This window comes from Mustela putorius, unplaced genomic scaffold (assembly GCF_011764305.1).
Source record: "Mustela putorius furo isolate JIRA1106 unplaced genomic scaffold, ASM1176430v1.1 tig00003937_pilon_pilon_pilon, whole genome shotgun sequence".
Taxonomy (NCBI): Eukaryota; Metazoa; Chordata; class Mammalia; order Carnivora; family Mustelidae; genus Mustela; species Mustela putorius.
In genome coordinates, this window is record NW_025422082.1 from 4,832,869 (window position 1) to 4,860,027 (window position 27,159).

General features: G+C 36.3%; 1 protein-coding gene across 1 annotated transcript in view; it reads left to right on the top strand.

Annotated features, from left to right (window-relative positions):
• The window catches only part of ADAM28 (ADAM metallopeptidase domain 28), a 78,037-nt gene that overhangs the window by 15,943 nt on the left and 34,935 nt on the right, over positions 1-27,159 (top strand). The window contains exons 5-13 of the mRNA XM_013061835.2: positions 1,519-1,595; positions 3,200-3,389; positions 6,171-6,242; positions 7,155-7,226; positions 11,796-11,965; positions 14,732-14,816; positions 22,361-22,491; positions 23,490-23,667; positions 25,219-25,308. Of these exons, the coding sequence (XP_012917289.1) occupies positions 1,519-1,595; positions 3,200-3,389; positions 6,171-6,242; positions 7,155-7,226; positions 11,796-11,965; positions 14,732-14,816; positions 22,361-22,491; positions 23,490-23,667; positions 25,219-25,308 (1,065 nt within the window). The remainder of the gene's footprint in view (positions 1-1,518; positions 1,596-3,199; positions 3,390-6,170; positions 6,243-7,154; positions 7,227-11,795; positions 11,966-14,731; positions 14,817-22,360; positions 22,492-23,489; positions 23,668-25,218; positions 25,309-27,159) is intronic.

Sequence of the window (27,159 nt, forward strand, 5' to 3'; positions counted from 1 at the left end):
AATTTCTTAATACACCCCTTAATATTTATACATTTTGACAAGAACAAAGTCATTCCTTGACAACCATGGTAACCCCTTGGTTATGTGGGCTTCCCTTCAGGGGCTCCCTATAAGAGAGTGGAAGGAGCTTTTCATTTTCATTAGAAGAGTGAAGAATTGAATACTTCTAGTGTTCTTAGTCAGCACTATATAATCTCTAGATTATATAGTGTCTCCAACTCAAGACTATTTCCTCAATAACAGAATTATAGAATTCTGTTTTCCTTAAATATTTTTTACTCTTGACTCTTATTTAGAAGGTGGCTGTGTGAAGTCATGTGAGGAGTATTTTATCATTGCCATATTTCTGAGTTCCATTTTTCTATTGGCAGGCCTTCGGGCATTCTCTTCATAGTGATGGCACCGGTATTTATGTCAATACCTCATCTGTCTCAAAGCAGAAAGGTGTGCTTGATTAAAGTACATCCACATGGAAAAATTCTGGGATTGGACATTTTTCTCCAGATGGAGAAGGGGATGTCACACTATTCTGCTGAAACTCTTTGAATAAATTAAGACATAAAATATAATCCTGATAACTCATTCATTTGAAAGAGCTTGTAGGTGTTAGAAAAAAAATAATGATCCACAGATGAGTGAAATCATATGATAATTGTCTTTCTCTACTCGACTAATTTCACTTAGCATCATCTTCTCCAGCTCCATTCATATTGATGCAAATGGTGGGTATTCATCTTTTCTGATGGCTGAGTAATACTCCATTGTATATATGGACCACATCTTCTTTATCGACTCATATCATATAATTTTACTCATATGTGCAACATAAGGAATAGTGGGGAGGACCACAGGGAAGGAAGGGAACACTGAATGGGAAGGAATCAGAGAGGGAGAAAAACCACGAGAGACTCTGGACTCCAGGAACCAAACTGAGGGTTACAGAAAGGGGGGGGTTGGAGAGATGGGGTAACTGGATGATGGGTATTAAGGAGGGCACATGTGATGAGCACTGGGTGTTACAAGCAACTAATGAATCGTTGAACACTACATCAAAAACTAATGATGCACTATATGGTGGCTAACTATACAGTGGCTACAGAAAAGGAAGAAAGGGATGACTTCCATGAAGATAATAAAAAGAAAGAAATAAAGAAAGAAGAAAACGATGAGTAATCAGCCAAGGGAAAGAATGAATGTCTGATATTTTGGAGGCTCATATTTTAAACTTCTATCTATAAGTTTGTTTCTTCCAGACTGCATTCACCCATTATCCTTTTTCTGCAATACCAATATTTAATTAGTAAATGTCCTTTAAGCATTGGATAAATTAACCAAATATTAAAGATTTTAACCATAAAAAACTTCTTAACCTTTTATTTACATCTCTAAGTTGACTATTGTTCAGCATAAAATTATTTGAAAACATAGATCTCGTTTCAAGCTTTCAAATTCAAATTTAGCAGTGTCTCTAAGAAACATGTACATTCTCTTACAAATCTCCCTTTTTCTTTTCTTTAGGATGACTGTTATTACCAAGGACACATCATTAATGAAAAAGTTTCAGATGCTAGCATCAGCACATGTAGGGGACTAAGGTAAGGCTTCATAAATGGTTCGTGTATACCTGTGGTAATGGGGTGAGTGTGTGTGTTTTTAATAAACCTGAGGAATCTCAAATAGAATGAATTATCCTGTAGTTAAATATAAATCCTAAGGGTTCAAAGATTTTGAAATTTAAAGGAAACAGAGTTTCTCTTGATAGTGGTTTCTAAATTCACACATCTGAATTGCTTATAGAAGTGTGTTTGTTTGTTTGTTTGCTTATTTTCAAAATACAGTTTTTGAGTCCAACTCTTAAAGGAATGGGTGCTCTTCTCCACCTTTCCTCTTTAAACTCTCTCTTCGGCTTGTGCTATCCATGCCCAGCTTTTCTTCTGTATATTAATAACTCCCCAGGCATCTGTCTACAGTGAGGTATTTCTTCTGATGCCCAGACTTGACCATCTAATTTTGTCTTCCATATATCCATATCTCTTCCATATTTGTATAGATTAATGAAATCTCAATCTTAATAAACCCCACATCAATAATGTTTTTCTCCCAAATTTCATGTCTTTCCAGTGTTTGTTATTTCAGTGAATGATATAATCAACTAACCACATGCCCAATTCAGAAACCTAGATTCCTTGATGAGATCTTGCCTCTCAGCTATCCATTTTTGATCCATTTTCAAGCCCTACTGATTAGATGTGCTAAATATTCACTGGGATTATTCACTCTATTCTTTCTCTACTGCTACTTCCTAGTCCAAACTACCATGATCCTTTATGCAGACCATAAAGGATCTCATATGCATCCTTGTCTTCTAGCTCTGTATACACTTAACCAGTCTCTGATTATATACTTTTATGCTTTTTTATCCTAGCAGTTATCTATAATTATGAATACTTCATATATATCATCTAATTATATTGTTTTGGGGTCAAATGTGACTATTTGATCCACATCCATCTTCCTCATTGTACTATAAGCTCCGCAAAAGGAGAAACCATGACTTTTTTCTCTGATTTTCTGCCCTTAATCCAAGGGCTAATGAATAATGGGTGCCCCTCACTGTTGGTTAAATGTATCTTAATTTGGAGTTTCAGCAGAGATAACTGAGAAAATCTGGTAATATTTGTTGATCATGTGCTTTACGTATGATGTCCTTCAATCTTTATAACCATTCTATTAGGTAGGTATTATTCTCATGTTATAGAGGTCTCCAGAAACTATGGCAGTGTGGGTTTATGTATTTTTCCCATGGTATCACATCTAAGAAGTTATAGACCCAGAATCCTAAGTCTTATTTATAAGACCCCAAGGTCTTCATTTTCAGTGCACCTTTAGAGCGGATGAGGTATTAGATTGGAAGAACACTGGGTGAGAATGAGGAAATTTCCATTCTAGCGTCAGCACTGACATAAGTTAGCTATGTAACATTATAGTAGTCACTTCTCCCCAAGAAATCTGATTTCTCAGAGAAAAACTAAGTTTAGATCATCTCTAAGTGTATCTTTAGCTGCAAAGTTACACTATATTCTACTGCCATGAACTTGAAATTATTTGGTATTGGAAATTCTTTAAAGTCTGTAAGTCTATAGCACCCAAAAGCAGGAATATTTTTTAAGAAGTCAGTCAGGATTTTCATGTTTTTCAGGGGCTACTTCAGTCAGGGAGATCAAAAATACTTCATTGAACCTTTAAGCCCTACAAATCAGGATGGACAGAAACATGCACTCTACAGTTATGATCCAGAGGAAAAGACTAATAGCACCTGTGGGACAGATGACATACTACGGGCACACGGATCTCGGCAGAGTATGGTTCTACCTGCCACCAGTCTGGTGGTATGCATACTTTCATATTTTATTTGCAGTGCTTTCATGTATCCTGTCCTGGCTCTCCTGGGTTCCAGTCTTAGTAGTTACAATTAACAGAAACTTTATAGTCTTGGTTGAATTACTAGTATTATAGTAGGCCATAGAGACACTAAAACCTTGTGGTACATTGATGATTTATTTAATAAGTATTTGTGCATTAACTATTATTAACAACAATGTGCCAAGGTTAAAAAGAAATATAAATATAATGCTTGCTCTCTGGGAACAGGCAACTTTGACAATACCATAACATACAACAAAGGTATGAAGTATTATTACTTTCACATAAAATATCCTGCTGTCTTTATGAATGAATCCATTCAATAGTTTTCTTTCTTGAAGTACTTCCATAGGTGCTTGGGATGTAACAGTGAGCAAAAATAAAGGCAGGATATGTGCAGAGGAACTGAGGATATTCTTAGATATATGAGTTCAGCTTCCAGTCACAGAAGAAAAATGAATATGGCTTGTTTGAAACCATAGGGAGTCATTGCCATAATTGCTTTCATTTTCTTCACGGGATGCTTTATATCCAGTCATCTCTTCTAAATGTTTTCACCATCCACAAGCACTGGGCAGAATTTGTCTTAACAAAAGAATATCTCTTTTGGGTTCAGTTTGCTGTGGATTTAAATTCCACCAGTGATATGATACCAGGATCCCACTAAGAACTCACTCCTAGGGATGAAGGATAAAATAATCAAGGATAAATTCTAGATTTGGGCCTGAGCAAATGATGAATGGTAGTGCTGTTAACTGAGCTGGGGAGAATGAGGGAGAAGCTGGTTTTGTTTGAGGTTTGGGAATCAGTAGTTTTATTTTGACCACATTAGGTTTATGGTATTAGACATTTGAATGGATGCGTGAAATAGGTATTAATTGTAACAGTCTGGCCTTTAGAAGAGAGGCCAAGGCTGGAGATACTCATTTGATGGCAATTAGTGCAGAGTTCCTATTTAAAGAAGGCATAACACAGGATGAGATTACTGAGGAAGAATGTGTAGATAAAGAATGGGACCCATGGCTGAGATTTTATGAGGGCCTCTAATATATGGAGGTCAAACAGAGGAGGGATGACAGTGAATTGCAAATCCCTGTAAGCTTAGGGCCCCACTTCCCTCTGTAGTCTCCTTTCCTTCAACTCCTTTACTACGGACAACTTCCCCCATTATGTTCTGACAAACACAGACAATTTTTCTGTGCTTTAAACATGCCAATATCAATTCACTTCACAATCTTTTTGTTCATTTCTTTTCTCTGCTGGAGTTATCTTCCAATTTATCTTCTCTTGCCTGATGAGAACATTAATGAGAATATTCTCATTAATATGTCTGCTGCATGACCAAACCCTTATAACTTTCCCTGACCACCTATTCTTATAAAACTACCTTGGTACTCAGTATCACATGACTCCATGTACTCCTCTTCACAGCACTAATCACCACCTGATTCACTCATGCTTATTTGCCTAGTGGGAGCTCCTTAAGGCCACGGACCAAGAATGTTTCATTGCCTTATTCTTAGCACCCCTGGTGTCCAGTAAGTGCTAGTGAATACACTGCTCCGAGACTGGGAAGGAAGTGTTTACCTAGAGGACTACACCTGAAGTCTACTTTCAGTAATGTGTTCTTGCTAATGGAAGCTTACTGCTCTGTTAAAAGACAACCCCTTCTGTGTGCCTGGGTGGCTCAGTCTGGTAAGCATCAGACTTGGTTTCTCAGGGTCGTGGGATTGAGCCCTGAGTCAGGCTCCATGCCCAGCATGGAGTCAACTTGAGATTCTTTCTTTTCCTCTCCCTCTACCCCTCCCACCACTCATGCTATCTTTCTCTGTCTTGCAAATAAGTAAATAAAATTAAAAAAAAAAAAAAGACAAGCCCTTCCAGATATGCAACATAGTAAACTTTGATAGTTTATTATTTAGTATGAATAATGTATCTGCTACTTTTCAATGGAATAATCCACTAGGAAATATATCTTTTCTTGTTGTTGTTATTGTCTTGTTTTGTTTTGTGGAGAAAAAGGAACAGAAAATAGGGAAGCTTGGAATGTGGGAAAGAGATCCAGCTCTGCCTGAGGAGAAAAGAGCAGACTGGGTGCCATGATGGGTCTGGGCATTGCACCATTGCTGAGGAAGGGGGTGCTCACTAGGAGAGGGATAAAGGCCGCTTAAACCCACCACCACCACTACCAACAACTACAACTAGAAAACACTAAGAGGTTGCCGAAGTCAGAGTTTTTCTATTTCAGGGCAGCATAGCGGAGAAAACCCATTGTTCAAAAAATCTGAAAGCTTTTTTTTTTTTTTTTAAATATTTTATTCATTCAACAGACAGCGAGAGATCACAAGTAGGCAGAGAGGCAGCCAGTACCTCTCTGCTGAGCAGAGAGGCTTTTGCGGGGCTCCATCCCAGGACCCTGAGATCATGACCTGAACTGAAGGCAGAGGCTTAACCCATGAAACATTCAGGCATCCTGAAAGCTTTTGGTTTTAGTTCAAGCACACCTATTAGTTTAAGTTCTGCCAAAATGAAAGAGTCAGACTAGAATGTTGCTCATGTCCCTCTAGCTCTGATACACTGAGCCTTGTCTATAGTTAATTCTGCTTGTTAAGAGTTAAAATGGTAATGTTTTCTTTTATTGCCAGATATCAACCAATCTTTTCCAAAATTACACTTTTCAAATAAAAGAATGACTCTCAAGGAGAATGATGCTGTTTTAGTGATTTTCTTTTTTGTATTTATTACAGAAATCAAAAGACCAGAAGGGTCTGGAACATAAGAAATACGTAGAGTATTATTTGGTCCTGGATAATAGTGAGGTAATTATAACAGATAAATGTGTCTTTCAAAATCCCCTTCTACATGTATTTATTATGGGAAATATTAAATATACAGATCAGTTTTGATAAATCATGAATATGAGCTTTTCTTCTTTATGAATTGTTCTGATCTTAGGAAATTTGACATATAATTAGACAGGATTTTTTCTTCTTAGAAATGTATACCTATGCATAAAGTGAATTTTTCGCATTTTATCTTCTATTATTGTCTCCAAATTTAGTTTCCAGTTAAATTCATTTCTCTTTTTGTCTTTTATTAAGCAGCTAAATCACTGGAAAGTTAGAATTTATCTTCATCAGGAAATGGTAAATGTATAAGACTGATGAACGGAATCTTCTGGAAAATATTTTTGGGGGATAATATTTGTTGTTTATATTATTTTACAAGAATGCATTTTCAAATTTTGGAAATCTAAGGTTCATATGTATGACCTTAAAAGGGAAAACTTTGCTTTATGATAATATGAATAAGTTAATTTGTTCAGGCCCTAAAGCTTGGCCTCTCATTATACTACATGCACTTACCATTTGTCATTCATATATATATGTATATATATGAATAAGCTGTTGCTTGCACCAATTCTGCACAGCTTATGAAACCATAGAATTTAAATGGAAATATATTTAATAATTCCTTAGAGCTTTACTGAGCTACTATTTCAGGGGTAAAACATCATCTCTACTCTGAAAGTACGTTAATTTAGTCAAAGGTAGCATTTTGCTTCTACCTTTTAACTGTTAATTTTTATAACTGATTGTTAATTATAACCACTGAGAAGTAAAATAAACTGAAGTTGCCTTTTTTTTTTACCTTCCAATTATATTCATTTCTGACAGTGCCCATATTTTGTCATAGTTGGCTTTTTTGTGTTTTTGTTTTTGTTTTTTCAGTTTAAAAAGTACAACCAAGATCCAGAGGAAATAAGAAAGAGGGTGTTTGAAATGGCCAATTATGTCAACATGGTATGGTATACTTCAAGTGGAATTTAATAATTTGTGAGGCGGTGTCATTGGGTGGATCTATGAATGCTTGTGAAGCAGGGAAAGAAAGTCAATACTCCCAGATTAATAATACTGCTGATTGGCTCTTGAAATTTTGCTATTTAATTAAATATTAATATTACATGATAGAGATGTTTCTCCCTTACCTGCCACACTATTCTCAGGTTGATGAAGATCTAAGAAAGAGGTCATTTTGTTTGAATTGCTTTTTTGTTTTTTTTAAAGCCTGGGGAGACATCACAGACCAGCAATTCCCAACAGAAAGCCAATCTATGGGAGAACATGGGAAAACAAACAAAATCAACCAAACTCTGGCACAGTAGTATCTTTCAGTACATCATCTCACTGAATCTGAGAGAGTTGTTTTGAAGATTCAGTGAGATGATGTACTAAACCTAATTTATATATTATATATATTATATTATATATAATTTATATATTATTATATATTATATGTATTTATATATTATATATATATAATTTATATATTTCTAAACCTAATTTATAACTAAATAATTAGATTTTGGGAAGCAAAGTAATTTGCCTAAAATTACAAAGTTAGGAAATGGTAGAGCTAAGATTTGAACTTGGATTTTTTGGATTTCAAAGTCCATTTCAATTGGAAAGATGTTGATTTTGGTCTGTAAAGATGATTTTGTCATCTAATTAACAAAATCTTTAAAAAATGATTTCTGTATCTCTTCTGTTTAAACCTTAATTGTTAGTGCCTTGTTAGTTGGATATACCGTTAGTCTGCCTACTTACACGGTGAGTCACTTTGTGGTAGCCTGCAAATTCTCTAAGGATAGAGATAAAATGAAGGTGGATTCAATGACCAGCATCATCTGCATCTTGTCTTCTCACCACAAAGATCATTCTGACTCTTCTTAAAGAACCCCAAGAACTGGCAATATTTATTGAACACCTTTGTGACAGGAACTTTTCTAGGTGACAGAAATAGAGTGAGACAAAAAACTGACAAATGTCCCTTCAAGGAGTTTACATTCTTGTTCAAGATGAACATAAACACCCCACATAAAGAGTATGTAGGATGGGGATTATAAGTGCTAAAAAAAATAAAGTGGTATTAAAAAAAAAAAAAAGAGAGGTTCGTCTTGGGTGGTATGTTAAATAGGAAAGCTCAAGTCCAAGGTGTCCAAGGTGACATCTGAGTAGGGAAAGGAATGTAGGTAAGAGTCTGACTCTAAGAGAGGGTGTGCAAGGCAGAGTGAGGTTCTAAGGACAGAACCTCGATTGTCATATTTGAGTAACAGTGGGTTGGCTATTGTGGCTGGCATGTAGTAAGGGTGGGAGGGTGGAAGTTGATGACATCAGACAGGGAGTAGTGGCCAGAACCTGTAGTCCTGGTAGGACTGTGTAAGGACTTTATTATTCTTCACAGGCAAGGACGACATTGGAGAGCCTGAGCTGAGGTATAACATGTTCGGATGTGTATTCTTAAAAGATCATCTTGGCGATTGTGTTGGAAACAAACTGAAGGAAAGCCACTGGCAGAAATAAGACCAGATAGGGGAGTTATTCCCTAATTCAGGGCAGGAGATGATGGTGGCTTGAGAAAAAGCAGTGGTAGTGGATCTATTGAGAATAGCTGATCTCTGGATTGAGTCGTCAGGGTAGATGAGGTAGATGAGAGGTGAAAAGTATAAGGAAAGGAGAACAAGTGACATCAAGGATTTGGACCTGAGCAACATTAAGAATGGGTAACATGGTGGGGGATAGTGACTCAGATGGAAAATGAGGATTTCCATTTTGAACACATTCACTTTGACATTTCTTTTTGTATAAATATTTCATTATGTTGTATACTTAAAACTAATATAATGTTATATGTCAATTATATCTCAATGAAAATATTATTGTTTCTTAGTGGGGGTGACAATGACAGTGGATTGTTGATTTTTATTAAAAGTGTTCTATGACTAATTTTTTTAAATGTGTACATGTTTCATGTTACATTTTTATATTTAAGAAATGAAAATATTAGAGACTTTACATTTCAAAAATCAGAGAAACAATACTAAGAAGTTTTCCTAAGATGAGCGGTAGACATACTGACAATGTCTTCTTCATGTCCAGCACCTAGTAACATGTGTCGGGTTATGACATTATAAAATTTTGGATCATTAAAATAGAAGAGAAGATTCATGGATGCAAAAAAAAAAAAATTTCCAGGTGAAAATGCTAGATATACAAGATTGATGGGGTTCAGGGGCAAGGTCTGGGTGGAGATATAAATCCATAAGGGTTTAACACATACAGATGGCATACGACATGGATCAGCAAAGTGTAGCTTGTGGCCAGATCTGGCTTGCTGCCTTTTTAAAAGCAGTTTTAATGAAACATAGCCACACCCATTTGTTTATACATTGTCTGTGGCTGTTTTAAAGTTACAGTGCCAGTGGTGGTGAGTAGATAGGACAGAGACCACACAGACTCAAAGTCTGAAGCATTTTCTGTGGACCTTTACAGAAGAAGCTTTCCAATCCTGTTACAAGATAACTGAAGGAGTGGGTCTAAATAAGTAGGACAGAGACTGAGAATAGGTCCTTGAAGTGCTTCTTTGAGGAAATATCAGAGGTAGGAGAAACTGACAGAGAACAATCAATGATGTTAGGTGCTTCTGAGGACTGAGGATTGGCCATGGAATTTAACAAGATAGAAGTTTTTGGTCACCTGGATGATGCAAGTTTCTGTAAGACTGTAAGAGTACAAGTGTGATTAGAGTGAGTCCAGTGAGAATAAGAAGTAGAATTAGAGACAACACAGAAAATTCCCTTCAGAACTCTTGCTATAAGTGGGATCAGAGAAATGGGGAATAAGTGATAGGGATGGGGGTCATAAAAATTGTCCCCCCCGCCCTGATAGGTCATCTCATCTGGTCATTCCCATGCTGATGGGAACGATTCTGTGGAAGGTTAAGCATAGAACTGCAAGGAAGATGGAAGAATTGCTGGAATAATCTCCTTGACCTGGGAATAGACTGGAGATCTAGTGCATGAGTGGAGAAGGTGGCCTTGGGCTCACAGCATTCATTCATGTAATAAATAAATAAATACATAGTAGGCAGACAGTGGTGGGAGCTTGTGGATGTTCTCTTTTGGTTGCTTCTATACTCTGAGTGAATTTGGAAGCAGGGGCAGCTACTTGAAGTGAGGTTTTACTAGAAAGTGTCACAATTTCTAAAAGAGAAGAGCGAGCATGGAAAAAAATGTGCAGAAGCCTCTTGTAATAAGTGGATTTTGGAAATGCAGCAGGTTTGCCGAGACTGGTAACCACCACTTGAGGTTAGTAGTCATGGCTTCCAAGTGAAAGTGGTCAGCATAGTGTGCTTTCTCCTGGGTTCCAGGGCATGATGAGGAGAGACCGAGGAAGGAATTGTTTTAACCAGGGTTGGAGTTTTGTCAGATTGGTCAAATAAAGCAAGAACAAAAGAGGGAAGTTGAGGATATCATCAAAGGGAGGGTTTTATTCTAGTTAGATTCTGACTTTTCTTTCGATGATAATTGCATTCCTCAATGCTTTTATTGTTTTCCAAACTACTTAAAGCTATGTCTGTGTTTCTCAGCAGGAAGTTGGCCCATGAGAAAACCTGTCACTGTGCAGCTTTTTTTCTAGGTTTATTGGGATATAATTGGCCTATAAATTGTGTGAATTTAAGGGGTCCAGTATATTGATTTGATATATTTACATGCAAAATAATTTCCATCATGGGTTAGCTAACACCTCCATCACATCACATAGTTGCCGTTGCTTTTTTGTGATGAGAACGTTTGAATATTATTCTCACCAATGTTAAAATAATTAAGATGATATTATTAACTATCACCAGTAAGCTATATGTTAGATCCCCAGAACTCATTCATCTAATGACTGGAAGTTCATCTGACCAACATTGTTCAGTTTTGTAAACTATAGTAGAAATTTAAACTTTTGTTTTTAAAGTAAACATATTGACTTATAAGATTAATTCATTATTTCTGGAGATTATCCATGTGCATTATAGATTATTTGGTTCAGTCTAGGTTTAAGAATTAGAGGATCACTTACTTATTTGTGACTCATAGGTGAAGGACTTTTTCATAACATCTTTTTTTTTTTTTTTTTTTTATAATCAGTGTCCAAACCAGCACTGGGTCAACCTTGCTAATTTTGAAATGTTATCACTCTGAGAACATTAAAAAGCATTTGAGTAGATACACTTAAGTTGAAGTCATAGTAATAAACTACTAACAGAAAATTATATGTTTCTTGAGATTGCAAGCAAGAGAACTTTGTTTCTATAGGAACTTTCCTCCAAAAAAAAAAGAGAGAGAGGAGTTTTCAGACCTGAAATATCTAAGGGTGTCTGCCTTAATAAAAGAGGTGGTAACTTCCATTATACAAGTATGTTTGGAAAGAAAGTGTTTACAGTGTTGCTGTTAATACGTTCAAAAATCTAAAGTACACTGAAAATATTGGAAGATATTATCACCATTACAAATTCCTTTGACATGTACTCTCTTTGAACAGCTTTATAAAAAGCTCGATACTCACGTGGCCTTAGTTGGTATGGAAATCTGGAATGAGGGGGATAAAATAAAGATAAGTCCAAATGCAAGCTTCACCTTGGAAAATTTTTCTAAATGGAGGGGAAGTGTCCTCCGAAGAAGAAAGCGTCATGATATTGCACAATTAATCACGTATGTATAGATTTTCCTCCTTTGTATGTTAAATGGTATTTAGCATAGAAACTTTCCAAAGACTTGGCAAAGCAAGTGGTATCTCAGGAGGCAGGGTAAGAGGAAGTGGCTTCCTTCTTAGGGAAAGGGAGTTAAAAGTTTTAAAATAATTTGACTCTGATGGTGAATATGCTCTTACCTTTGTTACAAGTATTTCTTTTTTTTCCATCTTTAAAGAAAAGCTAACAATTTGGCAATGATTCATTAGAATTTTGTCTGTTTTGATTAGGTATACAGAAAGGAAAGATAGGTTTAGATAATGACAAGAGAAATTTCGATTCAATGTTTTAAAAGACCTGATTAGCTTTAAGCACTAGTCAGGACAAACTTCTAGGATTGAAAGAAAATGGCATATTATATTCTAATCCCATACCTCTACCCTCCTGCTGAAATGACTAATTAAAAAAAAAAAAACAGGAAGTAAATCTGGTGACTATAATTTAGACAAGACTGCGGAGGGTATGCCTCAAAAGAACTGGAAAAAATTCTGCTGGGTAATTTGCAGCTGGAATCAGATAGAAGGAAGCAGCAAGAAGTGACTTAAAAGTATTCAAGTTTTACTTCCTAACAAAACAGGAGTTGTTAAAGGAATTAAGAATTAATTAATACTCTGTGTTGATTATCTACTACACATATCAGCCTACAACTTCCTGACTTAAAATAAGTCTTCTTATGTTCTTGAGTGTGTTGTTTCCTGCCTGGTATAGTTGGGGCACAGGGCCTGGTTGGTCATCTCTGCATCTACCGCTTTCATGTGGCTTCCTTTGACTGCCTCCAGCATGGCAGGCTCAGGGTTCTGGGTATCTTGCAAGGGGACTAATTTTCCCTCAGAAGAAGCATTCTAAGAGGACCAAGAGAAAGCTTCAAGACTTCCATGATTGAAACTTAGAAATCACAGTGTCTACTAGGTATTTATCCAAAGGATAAAAAATAGCGATTCAATGGGGCACCTGCACCTGAATGTTTTTAACAACAATATCCATAATAGCCAAAATATGGAAAGAGCCCATATGTCTATTGACAGGTGAATGGATAAAGAAGATGTGGTATACACACATAGTGGAATATTACTCAGCCATCAGAAAGAATGAAATCTTGCCATTTGCAATGATGTGGATAAAACTAGAAAGTATTATGCTAAGCAAAATAAGTCAGTCAGAGAAAGACAAATACCATATGATTTCACTCATATGTGGAATTTAAGAAACAAAATAGATGAACATAGGGGAAAGGGAAGAAAAGTAAAATAAGATGAAAACAGAGGGAGGCATATCATAAGAGGCTCTTATGTATAGAGAACAAATTGGGGGTTACTAGAGGGTAGTTAGGTAGGACATGGGGTAACTGGATAATGGACATTAAAGAGGGCATTAAGTGGCAATCCAATATCAAGAGTAGATTTCCTGATTAGACTAGAATAAACAAAATAAAGGCACTAAAAAGTTACAATGGAAGGAAATAACTGTCCTTTCACTGAAAGTTCTTAAATTGAAAATTCTAGCCTTTACATGATAAACTAACAAAAGGTATATGTCTATACCTAGGCATAACCAGGTAAGAACCACTGAAAACAGGAACCAAAATAGCTAACTACAAAATGGGAGAAGATTTTACTTATTCTAAATGAGCTGGTACTGAGTATTAAACCTACATAAATGCAGACTTAAGTATCAATAATTTTATAATATAATTTTTAAAGAGGATATAAATGCCACGAATCTTTAAAATATCATGTACAATGCAAAATACCATTTCAAAATAACATATGTGAAAATTTTCCAGAGGAAATGTAAAGTGGGAAAAAGTTCTCTAATTTTCCTTATTTTGTATAGCAAAATCAATAGTCCCCATTCTTGAGGATGATAACTGGGAAAATATAAGTTCAACTTTTAATTTAAATGCCTCTACTAAGGGAATTTTTTAAAGATTTTATTTATTTACTTGACAGAGAGATCACAAATAGGCAGAGAGGCAAGCAGAGAGAGAAGGGGAAGCAGGCAGTCTCCGATGCAGGACTCGATCCCAGGACCGTGGGATCATAACCTGAGCCGAAGGCAGAGGCTTTAACCCACTGAGCCACCCAGGCGCCCCGGGAATTTTTTAAATAATTGCATTCTTTGCAAATTATTACAGACAAATCAGGGCTAGGATGTTGAACAGATAGCAGGATAATAACAAAGGCAGCACATGGAATTATTATGAATTGTAAGAAAAACAAAATGAAACTAAAAAATAAAAATAAAAGTATGAAAGACAAAACCAACTGTCTATGCAAATAAATGCAAGTGGTTCAAATTCCTTTTCAGTAACAAATATTTCAATAACATAAATGCTTCTGTAACACAAGTATGTTCAGAATGGGTCCAAATTCCAAATCCCACTATAGCTAAAACAGTGCTTAAAGAGAACAAAAGTAAATGGGTATAAAAATATATGAGAGAAAAATATAAATTAAAACAAAGCATATGTGATAATAATAATATAAAAATAAGATATACATATATAAAATATTAAAAATGATTATATCCAGGTGCTTGTAGTTAGGTGATATGACAACCATCGCATACAGGAAAAAAAACCTAATGCAAAGTCAAAACCTGAAGGAAATATTTAAGTTATTATTCACAATGTGAGTTTCTCTGTTAACAATTTAGAGTTCTGGATTGTCTATAGAACATATAGTTGAGAATCGTAGGTTGTTATATAATTTTTTTTTCTTTCTTGCAGAGCAACAAAACTTTCTGGAACAACTGTGGGCCTTGCTTTCATGTCTACAATGTGCTCTCCTTATCATTCTGTTGGCATCGTTCAGGTTTGTTTGAAGATAAATTGTTGGTTCTACAGTTCAAGTGTGACAATTGCTCTTTTTTCTGGATCATGTAGTTTTTGTTGTTGTTGTTGATATGGTAACTAACATGGACTGAAATTCAAATGTTGAAATAGTCTTGCGTATCCATTATAAACCCAGCAAGGTCATAATGCATTATCTTTTTCGTATCTTCCTGGATTCAACAAGCTAACATACCTCGAGGATTTCTATATTCTATATAACCATGAGGGATATTAGTCTGTAGTTGTCTTTTCCTGTTATGTGTTTTCAGGTTTTGTTATTAGGGCATATCTGGCCACATAAAATAATATATTCCCAACCCCTCGATTTTTTAAAATGTCTTAGTAAAATTGGCATCATTCCTTCCTAAAATATTTGGTAAAACTCATCAGTAAAACCATATGGGTCTGGTATTTTCTTTATGGGAAGGTTTTTAACTACAAGTATAATTTCTTCTGTAGGTAGAGAAGTCCTGTAGATACAGGACTACTACTGATACAGGTTATTTACCTTTTCTTGAGTGAGACTTGATAATTTGTGTCTTTAAGAAAAGTGTCCATTTTATTTAAGTTGGCATAAATTTGTTGATGATATTCCTATAATATTGTTTTTTAAAAATCTGTATAATTTTTATATCTGTAGTGATGTCCTCTCTTGTTCACGATATTAGTAATTTACATCTTTTTCTCATGGTCAGTCTCACTGAGTTTATTAATTTTATTCATTCCTAAAAAACTGCTTTTGCTTTATTGATGCTCTGGGCTTTCCTGCTTTCAGTTTCATTGATTTCTGCTCTTGTCCTGATTATAGAATTTCTTTTGCTTTCTCTGCATTTAATTTGTCCTTTTTTTTTCCTATTACATAAGGAAGAATTTTAGATCATTCGAGACTTCTTTTCTTTCTTTATTTTTAATTAAATTTATTTATTTTCAGCATAACAGTATTCATTATTTTTTTACCACACCCAGTGCTCCATGCAATCCGTGCCTTCTATAATACCCACCACCCAGTACCCCAACCTCCCATCCCCCCGCCCCTTCAAAACCCTCAGATTGTTTTTCAGAGTCCATAGTCTCTCATGGTTCACCTCCCCTTCCAATTTCTCCCAACTCCCTTCCCCTTTCTATCTCCCCATATCCTCCATGCTATTTGTTATGCTCCACAAATAAGTGAAACCATATAATAATTGACTTTCTCTGCTTGACTTATTTCACTCAGCATAATCTCTTCCAGTCCCGTCCATGTTGCTACAAAAGTTGGGTATTCATCCTTTCTGATGGAGGCATAATACTCCATAGTGTATGTGGACCACATCTTCCTTATCCATTCGATATAAACATTTAATGCATAAATTTCCTGCCATGCACTGCTTTAGCTGAACCCATCATATTTAGATATGCATGTTTTCATTTTCATTGTTAAAAAAATTCACTAATTTCTTCTGACCTCCTTTTTGATTCATGTATTATTTAGAAGTGTATATTTAGTTTCATTTGGTTCTGATCTGTGTATCCATTTGCTAAGGCTGTTATTAAAAAATATCCCAGAGTGTATGGCTTAAACAATACAAATGTGTTTTCCCAGAGTTTTGGAGGCTAAAAACTCAAGATCCAGATGTTGGTAGGTTAGGTTTAGTTTCACTTGAGGTCTTCCCCATTGGCTTGCAGATGCCCACCTTCTTGCTGTATCCTCAATGTGGCTTTTCTTCTGGCACATATCCCTTCCTTTTTACTCCTGTTGGATTAAGGCCCCAGGAGTATAGTCTCATTTAACCTTAATTATCTCCTTAGAAATCCTATCTCCAAAGACAGTCACATTGGTGGTTAAGGCTTCAACATATGAATTGGAGTGTGTGTGTTGGGGTGCCACAATTCAATCCATGATAGTCTAGGAACATACTTAGTAGAATTTTGGTATTTTTAAACTTTTTGAGGTTTATTCTTGGTCAATACTGCATATGAACTTGAAAAAGAATGTCTTCTGCCGTTATTGGATAGAGCGTTCTTTAATTATCAATAATGTCAAGTTAACTTACAGTGTTGTTCAGTTCTTTTGAATCATTTATGTAGAGAGACTGGTTAATATCCAAGTATAATTGTAGATTTGTCTATTCTTTTAAATCTGTAAGTTTTCACTTCATGTATTTTGAAGCTCTGTTGTTAAGTAAATACACAAATAGAGTTGTCAAATCTTTTGGAGAATTAATCCGTTTACTATTTCATGTTCCTCTTTTTTCCTGAAATATTCCTGTTCTGAAGCCTACCTTGTCTGATATGATTATAGTTACTCTGACATTTGTGGCTAAAGTTTGCTTGATACAACCTTTTCCTTACTTTTATTTTTTGCATATATTTTTCTCTATGTTTAAAGGTCTTAGGTAGACAGTATAAACTCATGTTTTACTTTTTATCTAATCTGACAATTTCTGTATTTTATTTAGTGTGTTTAAATCATTTATATGTAATATAATTATTGATATTGTTGAACTAAAAGCTTCCATCTTGCTAGATCTTTGCAATTCCATCTTTTCTATTTTTTTTCTGCCCTCTTTAGGGATTGAAGATTTCTTTAAAATAATTTTATTTATTTCCATTATTAGCTTTTAACTGTTATCTCTCTTTTTTATTTAATGGCTGCCCTGGTTTATTATATACCTCTGCTTGTCTGTTTTTACATTTACATTTACATTTTTACTCTTGTCCTCAGGATGCCTGGGTGGTGTTGGCAGTTAAGCATCTTTGGTCTCAGAGTGTCTCATGACCTCAGCTGCCTCATCAGACTGCTCAGGTCATGTTCTAAGTGTTGTGAGATTGAGCCCTACATTGGGCTCCATGCTCAGTGTGGAGTCGTCTGCTTAAGACTCTCTCTTCCTCTTCCCTGGCCCTCCTCCCTGCACACACAGTCTCTCTCTCTAAAAAATTAAGTAAAATTTTTTAAAAAAAGGAATATTCTTCAGCTGCTTCACATGTAGTATAAGAATATTATAGGAATATTCCTCTAAATACTCCTTTCCATTTCTTATGCTATTGTTATCATGTGCTTTACTTTACATGTATTAAAAATACACAATATATTGCTACTAATTTTTCTTAGTCATCTCTCAATGCAATTTAAAATAAGAAAAAAATATTAGTATGCTTATCTTATCTCTACCTACATTCACCTTTATCACATTCCCAGTGCTCTCCATTTCTTTGTATAGTTACAGGTTTCTATCTGGTATTTATATATATTTTTTTCTTCCAAGAGATTTTTAAAAAATATTTAAAAAAAATATTTCCTGTAATACAGGTCTACAGTCAATGAATTCTTTTAGTTGCTTCAGATAACTCTCTCTCTCTTTTACTTTTGCATGTATTTTCACTGGGTTTGTAATTTTGAGTTAATAATGTTTTACTTTTAGAACTTCTAATTATTTCATTTCACTGTCTGCTGAATTGCAGGGTTCCTGATGAAAAGTGTGCTGTAAACTCTATCTTTGTTGCTCTAAAATGTGCCTTTTTTTTCTACTTTAATATTTCTCTTTTCTTTTTAATTTTCTTCAATTTGATTATAATTGTGATATAACTAAGTGGGAGTTTGGGGAGAAATGGGTAATTTATCCCACTTAGTGTTCTCTGAATTTCTTGGGTCTGGGGCTTGTATCGTGATGAATTTTGGAAAATTCTGGGCCATTACTTGTTCACATATTTCTTCTATTTCATTCTGTCCCTTTTTTTTTTCTAGGGATACCAGTTATATATATCTGTGACCATTCTATATTGCCCCTCAAAACTTCTATGCTCTGTTCTGCTGTTTGTTTGTTTGTTTTTTATTCTTTTTGCACTTTGTGTTTCCATTTGAGTAATTTTTGTTGAACTATTAAAACCAGTGATTATTTCCTCAGCTATTCCAAATCTACTGTTGAGCCTATTGAAGACATCATTCATCTCTGTTATTGTCTTTTTCATTTCTAGCATTTCCATTTCAGTCTTTCTTATGATGTTCAGCTCTGCCGAAATTACTCACCCAGACTTGTGTTCTATTCATCTTTTCCCCTGGAGCTTTTAACCAATTAATCATAGTTATTTTAAAGTATTGTGTGGTCATTCTAACATCTGGGTCAGAAGATATGAATCTGGATCTGTTGATTGGCAGGGTATTGCTTTTCTTTCTGTTTTTATTTTTTGTTTTCTTGGACACCTTACTATTTTTTGTTGAAAGTCAGACACCCTGAGAAAGACATTAGTCCAAGGTGTGTGTGTGTGTGTTTGTGTGTGTGTGTGTGTTGGCTTGGAAATGATCATTTCTTTCCTTCGGCTAGGTCTCTTGCATGAGGATTTGAATCAATCTAGCAGGAATTGAGTTGGGTTTGGGATTTTGTTGTTGTTGCTGAGACTACTCTCAGTACATCATAGGCTTTGAGTTATTCTCACATTATTTTGTGGTTAGAGTGAGGGCTGGTTTTCCAGAGGGTTTTTCTGAGTGTGTGTTTCACATTCATCTTTAGGTCTTTACTGGATTCCCCAAAGTTTCTTTAAGCCCTTAGTAGGCTTCTGGTGGGAAGAGGACATTCTCCTTTGTTCTTATTAAATCTCAGTCTCATGTCCCTTAGTGTCTGGGGTAGTCCTTACAGTGCTCCTGTTCCATTGCCAGGTGGTGGAGACCTCTCATGACACTGCCCAGCATGTATTCATGCCCTTCCTTCCCCTTCCTTCCAAGGGTAGAGGCTGTGTGTGTGTGTGTGTGTGTGTGTGTGTGTGTTTCCCTTCCTGTTCCTTTTTTAGAGTTGCTTTGAGACTTCACCAGTGCTCTAGGTGGGACAAGATTTTCCACCATTTCTCTCAGAAGCTTAAAGCCCTTTAACTAGGTTTAGAGGTAGGACTAGAGTAAGGCAAGGGAGACCCTCCTTTCACCCTAAACAGTCATGTTTGTTCTGTGGCATAGAGGAGAATGATCCTGGAGGGGGTTCCTGCCTTTTCTGCTGCTGTTGGGTAAACTTTCCCATAGTTTCACTTGATGAGGTCCATGTGGAGAAAAGACAGTGAGTAGGTTGGAATTCCCCTATGTCTGAAGCTCCCTATTTTGTATATTTTCTTTCTGTACTGTACACACTCTGCCTTTATCAGTTTTAGGGTTTTTTTTTTGTGTTTTGTTTTGTGTTGTTTTTGTTTTAGATTTTAGTATGAGTTATTACTGGCATCTGGTAGTATCTGGTATCTGGTAGTGTAAACAAATATTCGTGCCCTGACTTTCGCTGCAGATGTTAGCCTACCTTTCCTTGGATTTCAGGTTTGTTTGTTGCCTTGTGCCCTGAGCTGTGGATGAGTTCTATAAATTATGAATCTTACTTTGCCAAATGTTTTATTTATTATAAGTTGGGGAGTGACACTCTTTCCAGCCTGCTATAATCTGGTGGTGAGGAGCAGGGGTAAGGGTTTCTCTTTCGATTTTATCCGGTATTAGTCTTAGGCAGGTCATAGGTCTCAGAGGAAAAACTTTCTTAGGGACCTGCCTATCCTTCCCATGGCAGCAAAACTCTCCTTTCTATCTTTTGCAGGTCTTTTGAGGAAAAATTTCCTGACTTACCTTCAGTGGGAGAAAATCTCAATTAATATCAATATGGGCTTCTGGGCTCAAGATTTTTGTCTTCCTGTTTCAAGAGTAGAGGGTGTGTGTGTGTGTGTGTGTGTGTGTGTGTGTGTTTGAGAGAGAGATTAAACCAATTCTCTAGCCATATTGAATCTTCAGTTCTACCCTAGGTTATCAGAGATTACTATTTCTCTTCCCAGTGGCTTTAGGCTTCTGTTCCTTGAAGGAGAAAGATCTGGATATGGCTTATGCTCTTTTCCTGCAGCAACTGCTACTTCACTCCTCATGGCCCATTCCACCAAAAGAAGTTCTTTCTGTTCTACTACCTAGCTCCCAATGTTTATCATGAGCTATAGAGAGGAGGTCTCTCGAGAAATGTCTGTAAGTATGTGCAAAGCACCCTTGTTTCTGAGGTCCTGCTGATTCTATACTCTTACAGTGGCCCATACTAGGCCTTTAGCAATTCATTTAAGAACTCAGATGAATTGCATCCCCAGTTGCAGGTACCTGACATGTCCTCCTCTTTGCCTTGCTGGAGATAATCCAGTTCTCATGTCAAATCTGTACTTGGGAGGGCCTGTCTCTTCTTAGTTTTCAGATCTGTGGATGTCCTGCAACCAGAATTGACTGATAGAATCAAGGAAAATTATAATTAAGTTTTTCTGTCTAGTCCTTTTGTTTAGTGCAAGAATAATGTTCTTCCCAGCTCTGCACATCTGAGGTGGAAGGGTGATATATATATATCTCCAATATATCCTATGAGTTTGAGTTTGTGATAAGCTTTATAAGGTGAATAGAAGAAGTAAAATACATATTTTCTAAATTGAAAGAGCTTACCATAAAATTGGAAAAGAAATCTGCCTTTTGGTGTTCATTCCAAAGGAAAGAAGCATTGAAGTTATGAAAATAATTTTTTAAAGGAAGATACCATAAATTTAAGGACCTCATAAGGCAATGTGGAAAGTCTAAGCCTATTTCCATTTTTCTTAATTTTTTTGGTTTGTTTTTGTTCCTCCTTGAGTAACTCCATCTTACTAAATAGGAAGGTTTACCAGGTTCATCTTGACAGAATGACTCAATATTATGAATTGTAAGTATTCACTTCCTATCTTACACAGTTGTTCCTTGTTTACCAGTCTTGCACTGTACTGTATGGATCTCTTTATTTGCTTCTTCAGATTGAAGTAGATAAGGAAATCAGGATTCTGGTGGGTGTAACTGGCAGATTCTTGTCTCCCCTCTGGGAAATTACAGCCTGTGGTGATTCTGTAGTGCTGTTTTATCGCTCCTGGAAAAACCTGGAGCCCCCAGTGTGACACTTCTAATCAGAAATACTCTGGGAATGAAGTTGGTGACTAGCTGGACTTCATGCAATGGGACATGTGTAGAAGGGACTGATGTCTTGGTGGTACCAGAACTGAAAAAAGATACCAATGGTACTAAAGTCCTGGGTTAACATTTTCAGATGCCCATTAGCCAAACATATCAAAGGCCTTCAGTCAAATTAGAAGGTATTAAAAACAAGCCAGTGGGAGTGGCAGATAGATTAGTTTTTTAAAAATTCTGATTCCTTATCATCGTTGAAGACATTTTGCCACTATCTTTCATGGCAGGAAACCACAGAAATGTTTCTCATTATAAATATTCCCCATTTAAAAGAATAAAGAGCAAACAATGAGCCCTGTGTTGTGCAATCAGTACCAAAGTTGCGTGTGTGTGAGAGAGAGCGAGCGAGCGAGAGGGAGAGTGAGGGAGGGTGAGAGAGAGAGAGACAGACAGAGGTAGGAGGAAAATAAAGGAGAGAAGGAGAAGGGGAGGGGAGGAAGAGAGATGGTGAGTAGTGAAAAGCTGAAGGTAAAGTCAGTCTCTCTGCCCCAGTTAGTAAAACTAATTATACCCCGAGTGGTAATTTAGTTTGAAAACCAGAGGATCTGTTTCCCTATTCTTGCCCTTAGGACCACAGTGACAACATGCTTAGAGTAGCAGGGACCATGGCCCATGAAATGGGTCATAACTTTGGAATGTTTCATGACTCCTATGTTTGCAAGTGCCCTTCTACAATATGTGTGATGGACAGAGCACTAAGGTGAGGCTCTCTGGGAAGATGCATTCTGTCCCTGGTTTTGGTTCACTCTGGGCTGTATCTGTGCTATATCTTTCATGTCTTCTTCAGCCACACATTCAAGCTTTTAAATATTGAATAGTATAATCATGAATGCATATCTATACCAAACCACTTTATCCTTCTATATGCAATATTTTTCATTAACTAAGACATCATTTAAACATATTATGTCTTTGCTGTTGACATGATTGACATTTTTAACTTCATCTTACCTACACAAGACTTGGTTTCAGAAAATCGTTAGTATATATCAAATTTTCATTGAATTCAGACTGGGTGGTTCTAGGACAAAAAGCTAATTAAAGAAGAGCATCCTTGCAGGAGGATAAAGACATTATACATCCCTGTCTTGCCTAAGCAAAGTTTCCAGGGAATTTTATCTTTAAAAATCCCCAAATACCTTTTATATATGTATTTCCTCTCTTCTATTTCCCTGTCCCAGCTCACTCAACCTAGGGCTAGTCTTCCAGACCCTTCTCCAAAAGGTGGAATGCCAGTCACATATATTTGTTATCTCTCCCAGATACTATTGCATTTTTAAACCTCATCTTTGTTTGTGAAATGAAGAAATTCTGCCAAAAGTAATTCCTCTGAAGGAAAGTAAATTCTTAGACACATAAATAAGTATGACTTTACTACCTATAGGACTTTGCAGCCAAAATGACCTAAGGTTGATTAAGATTCTCTGGAATAGTCAGAGCATCTTTGTTTTTTAAAACAGCAGCCTGGGTGCTACACTTTAAGAATTGATTTTTTTTTTTTTATTAAGCTCGAGGTGTTTGTGTCCATCCTGGAGGGCTAATTCAGGCACACAAAAGAGCTCATGATTTAGCAGTTGGGTGGTGGATTGGGTTTAATCTTTTAGGGGAGGTTTTGGGTGCATCATCCCCAATGTGTGATATTGCTCCCTTCATGCTCAGCATGACTGTGTTCCATTTTCTCTTTCCTTATCTTCGTAGCTTCTATATACCTACAGACTTCAGTTCCTGCAGCCGTGTCAGCTATGAGAAGTTCTTTGAAGATAAATTATCAAATTGCCTTTTCAATGCTCCATTGCCTACAGAGGTTATATCCATCCCAATCTGTGGGAATCAGCTGGTAGAAATGGGAGAGGACTGTGACTGTGGGACTCCTGAGGTACCACCGAAGAACTTTCTAAGATGGTCTAATTTGTTTTTCAATTGCTAAGACTATAAACTATAAAACTATATTATTATTCTGAAGTTGTACATTTTTTAATAATTTACATATGTTCATCTGTTAGACATTTGTCAGGCCAGCCTTTCTAACAATGACTACTGCATTGCTTAACAGACCTTCCTAATTTCTTTCTTGGGGTTCTGTCTCCATTTCCTGATTTTTAAGAACCACTCAACAGGGGCACCTGGGTGGCTCAGTTAAAACCTCTGCCTTCGGCTCGGGTCATGATCTCGGGGTCCTGGGATCGAGCCCCGCATCAGGCTTCCTGCTCAGTGGGAAGCCTGCTTCCCCCTATCTCTCTGCCTGCCTCTCTGCCTACTTGTATTTCTGTCTATCAAATAAATAAATAAAATCTTAAAAAAAAAAAAAAAAGAACCACTCAACAACTGGGATTTGTATCCTCGTTCCTCTCTTTCTGGCAGAAATAACTTCACTTTTCTTATGTGGCTATGACCTACTGAGCGGTTACTTTAGACGTGGCACCTCAATAGCTCTTGGAGAGTGTAAATAGCTCACCCAAGGTCACAGAGATGGTAGAGAGAGAGGCCAGGATGTAGACTCAGGTGTTTGATTTGGCAGTCGCAAAGCTGTCTTGCACTGAGATTTAGTTTTTCCTCTTTGTGACTTCAGAGTTTTTACCATTAGGAGTCCTTGTCTGATCCTACCCTATTCGTAGGGCCACCAGGCTTCCAAATGGGACCTTTGCCCCCATTTTATTAATATTTAATATGAGTGACCTGTCAAGGCCTCAAGGGGTCAGATCTTCTGTAATTTCAAAATTTGACCACAAATGCATTCATTCTATGAGAAAAGAGGAATCTTTCCAAGAGGATGTTCCTATTTGAAAAAAGGGCAAGAGTTTTACTCCTAAAAAGTTGTAACTCTCTTAGGTAACATAAACAACTATAAGAGGAAGTTTCTGAGGGGAGAGCTTCCCCAAAGTCTCATGCAGATACCTGATTTCTCAGAAACAAGGTGAGGAGAGCAAGACAAAGTCCATTGCTTAATGCAGAGTTGAATTAAATGTCAAAGTTGCATAAAGAACTATACATTTAGGTTTTTAGTACATCTTAGAGATTAAATCTACTGCTGAGTAGGTACAAAACCAATGAGCTCAACTAATTGTGTTTTTAACTATTTAGATAAGTTTTATTTTTAAAAACTAACATTTTCCTTTTGTTTTCTTTCATAGTTTACCAAAAATAGATCATTTTCAGTATCCTATGGGAGGCTGAGTGATCTAGAGGAGGTACTCAAATTTAAAAAGGTGTCAGTAGAATTCAGATATGTGACAAGTCACCAGTGGTTTTAAAATCTGTTTTTCTAATGTTGAATTTTGTTCAATATTTTATTTTCCTGGAAATTATCTTTAGACCATATCACAGTAGGGTCTGTGTGATGAAAAAATTATACTATGAATTGTGGTGAAACAAGAGCAAAATATTGAGACCCAATCTGGCATTTGCCTTTGTCTCTGGTATTTCTTAGGAATGTACCAACATTTGTTGCGACGCTAAAAGTTGTAAAATCAAAGCAAGTTTTCAATGTGCATTAGGAGAATGCTGTGAAAAATGCCAGGTAAGATTATTATTTTATTCTATTTTAATAATTATAATTACTGTTTATTTTTCTACATTAAAAATCTCAGTGATTATGTTAAATAAAATAGCAAAGCACTAGCTTTTTGTCTATAAAATAATGCTGCCTACATATGAGTGTTTACAAACATGGGCTCTTTGATCCCCCAAGAACCTTTTGAATTAGATATTATTATCTCATTTTGCTTTTGAAGGAACAAAAGCTCAGAATAGGAAATGTGTGAAGTAAGAGAGCCACTGAAAGTCAAACTCCAAATATGACCTTTTCCAAACCCAATGCTGGGACTCCTACCTGCCTCTGCTTCCGATGTCACAGAGCCTTCTTGCACCAAACCTCATAACTGGTTGCATATTCCTTTAATAATGGGTTAAGTGGAAAAGTTTTGTTTTTTTGTTTTGTTTTGTTTTGTTTTAATAATGTGGGGTCTTCCCTATCTTCAGACTTTGATGTCACTTCAGGGTGAATTTCTTAAATATAAAGTGAGCATTCTGTGTCATTTTCTCTGTGAGGCTTGTTGACTTTCCTTTCAGGTACAAATGTAGAATTTCACATTCTATCATTGCATAGATTTCTCTATTATGATTATTTGTTTATGTGTCTATTTTCTTAGTTAGACTGATTTCTGAGGGTAAGGGACTGATTCATTCTCACCTAGCACAGAGTTTCATACATTTTAAATGTTCAAGACCTGTTTGCAGAAGGAATGTGTGGACAGATGACATACCAGATTATAGGTAGGATTTAGGATTTTTTTTATTTTTGATGTCAGAAGGAGATGAAAGAAATAAAAAGTCCAAAAGGAAGAAAATTTGGGAATTTAAGTCTTATTCAGCAAGTGTTGATTAAGTGCTATTTGTTGGAGATTGTGGGAGATAAAAAAAAAAAAAAAGATAGTCTTTGACTTCAAAGAACATGCTATTTCTTTAGGGTAATGATATACATACCTGAAACAGATGAAAATATAGTAAGGATCAAATGCCCAGGTAGACATTATAAGGATATTTGCCCTTTGTGTAATGTTTTCCACTTTATATTTTCACCTAAGTTTCATAATGACTCTGTAAAGGAAATATTAGATGGGGAAATGGATTTTCAGAGAAATAAAGTCCCTTTTCTAAGTCATAAAGCTAGCCTCTGATAGAGCCAAGATTCAAATCTGTATCTTCCAAATCTAAATTCAGGGATCTTCCCATCATGAGTAGGAAGGAAAGGCAACCATGTGCCCTGAAGACATTAGAGGAGGCTTCATGGAAGATGAGGCTGTCACTAGTCTTAAAGTCAAGCGCATATTTTATTTTAAGATTTTATTTATTTATTTGACAGACAGAGATCACAAGTAGGCGGAGAGGCAGGGAGAGAGAGAGGAGGAGGTAGGCTCCCTGCTGAGCAGAGAGCCTGAAGCGGGGCTCCATCCCAGGACCTTGAGATCATGACCTGAGCTGAAGGCAGAGGCTTTAACCCACTAAGCCATCCAGGCGCCCCAAGCGCAGATTTTAAATAAGTAAACAGAAGGAGGAAAAATTCCTAAATGATGAGACTGAGGGAAAGAATAAAGATGGAACAGGAAGTATAACCATGCTCATGTGAGAGCTGGTAAGAAAGCTCATCTGGCCGGGCAGCAAGATTTGAGTTTGGAGGGTTGTGTATGATCTAATTAAATTTTGGATTCCACTCTGTTATTATGTAAAGATACTGAAAGTTCTCTGATGATAGAGGAGCATGTTTGTTCACCTCATCTAGGGAAAGATATGCTTCGCAGTGTTCACACAGGAATCTTCAGATCTGCATAAATGGCAGAATTTGTTTGACTAAGTTTTTCCTTAGGCAGTA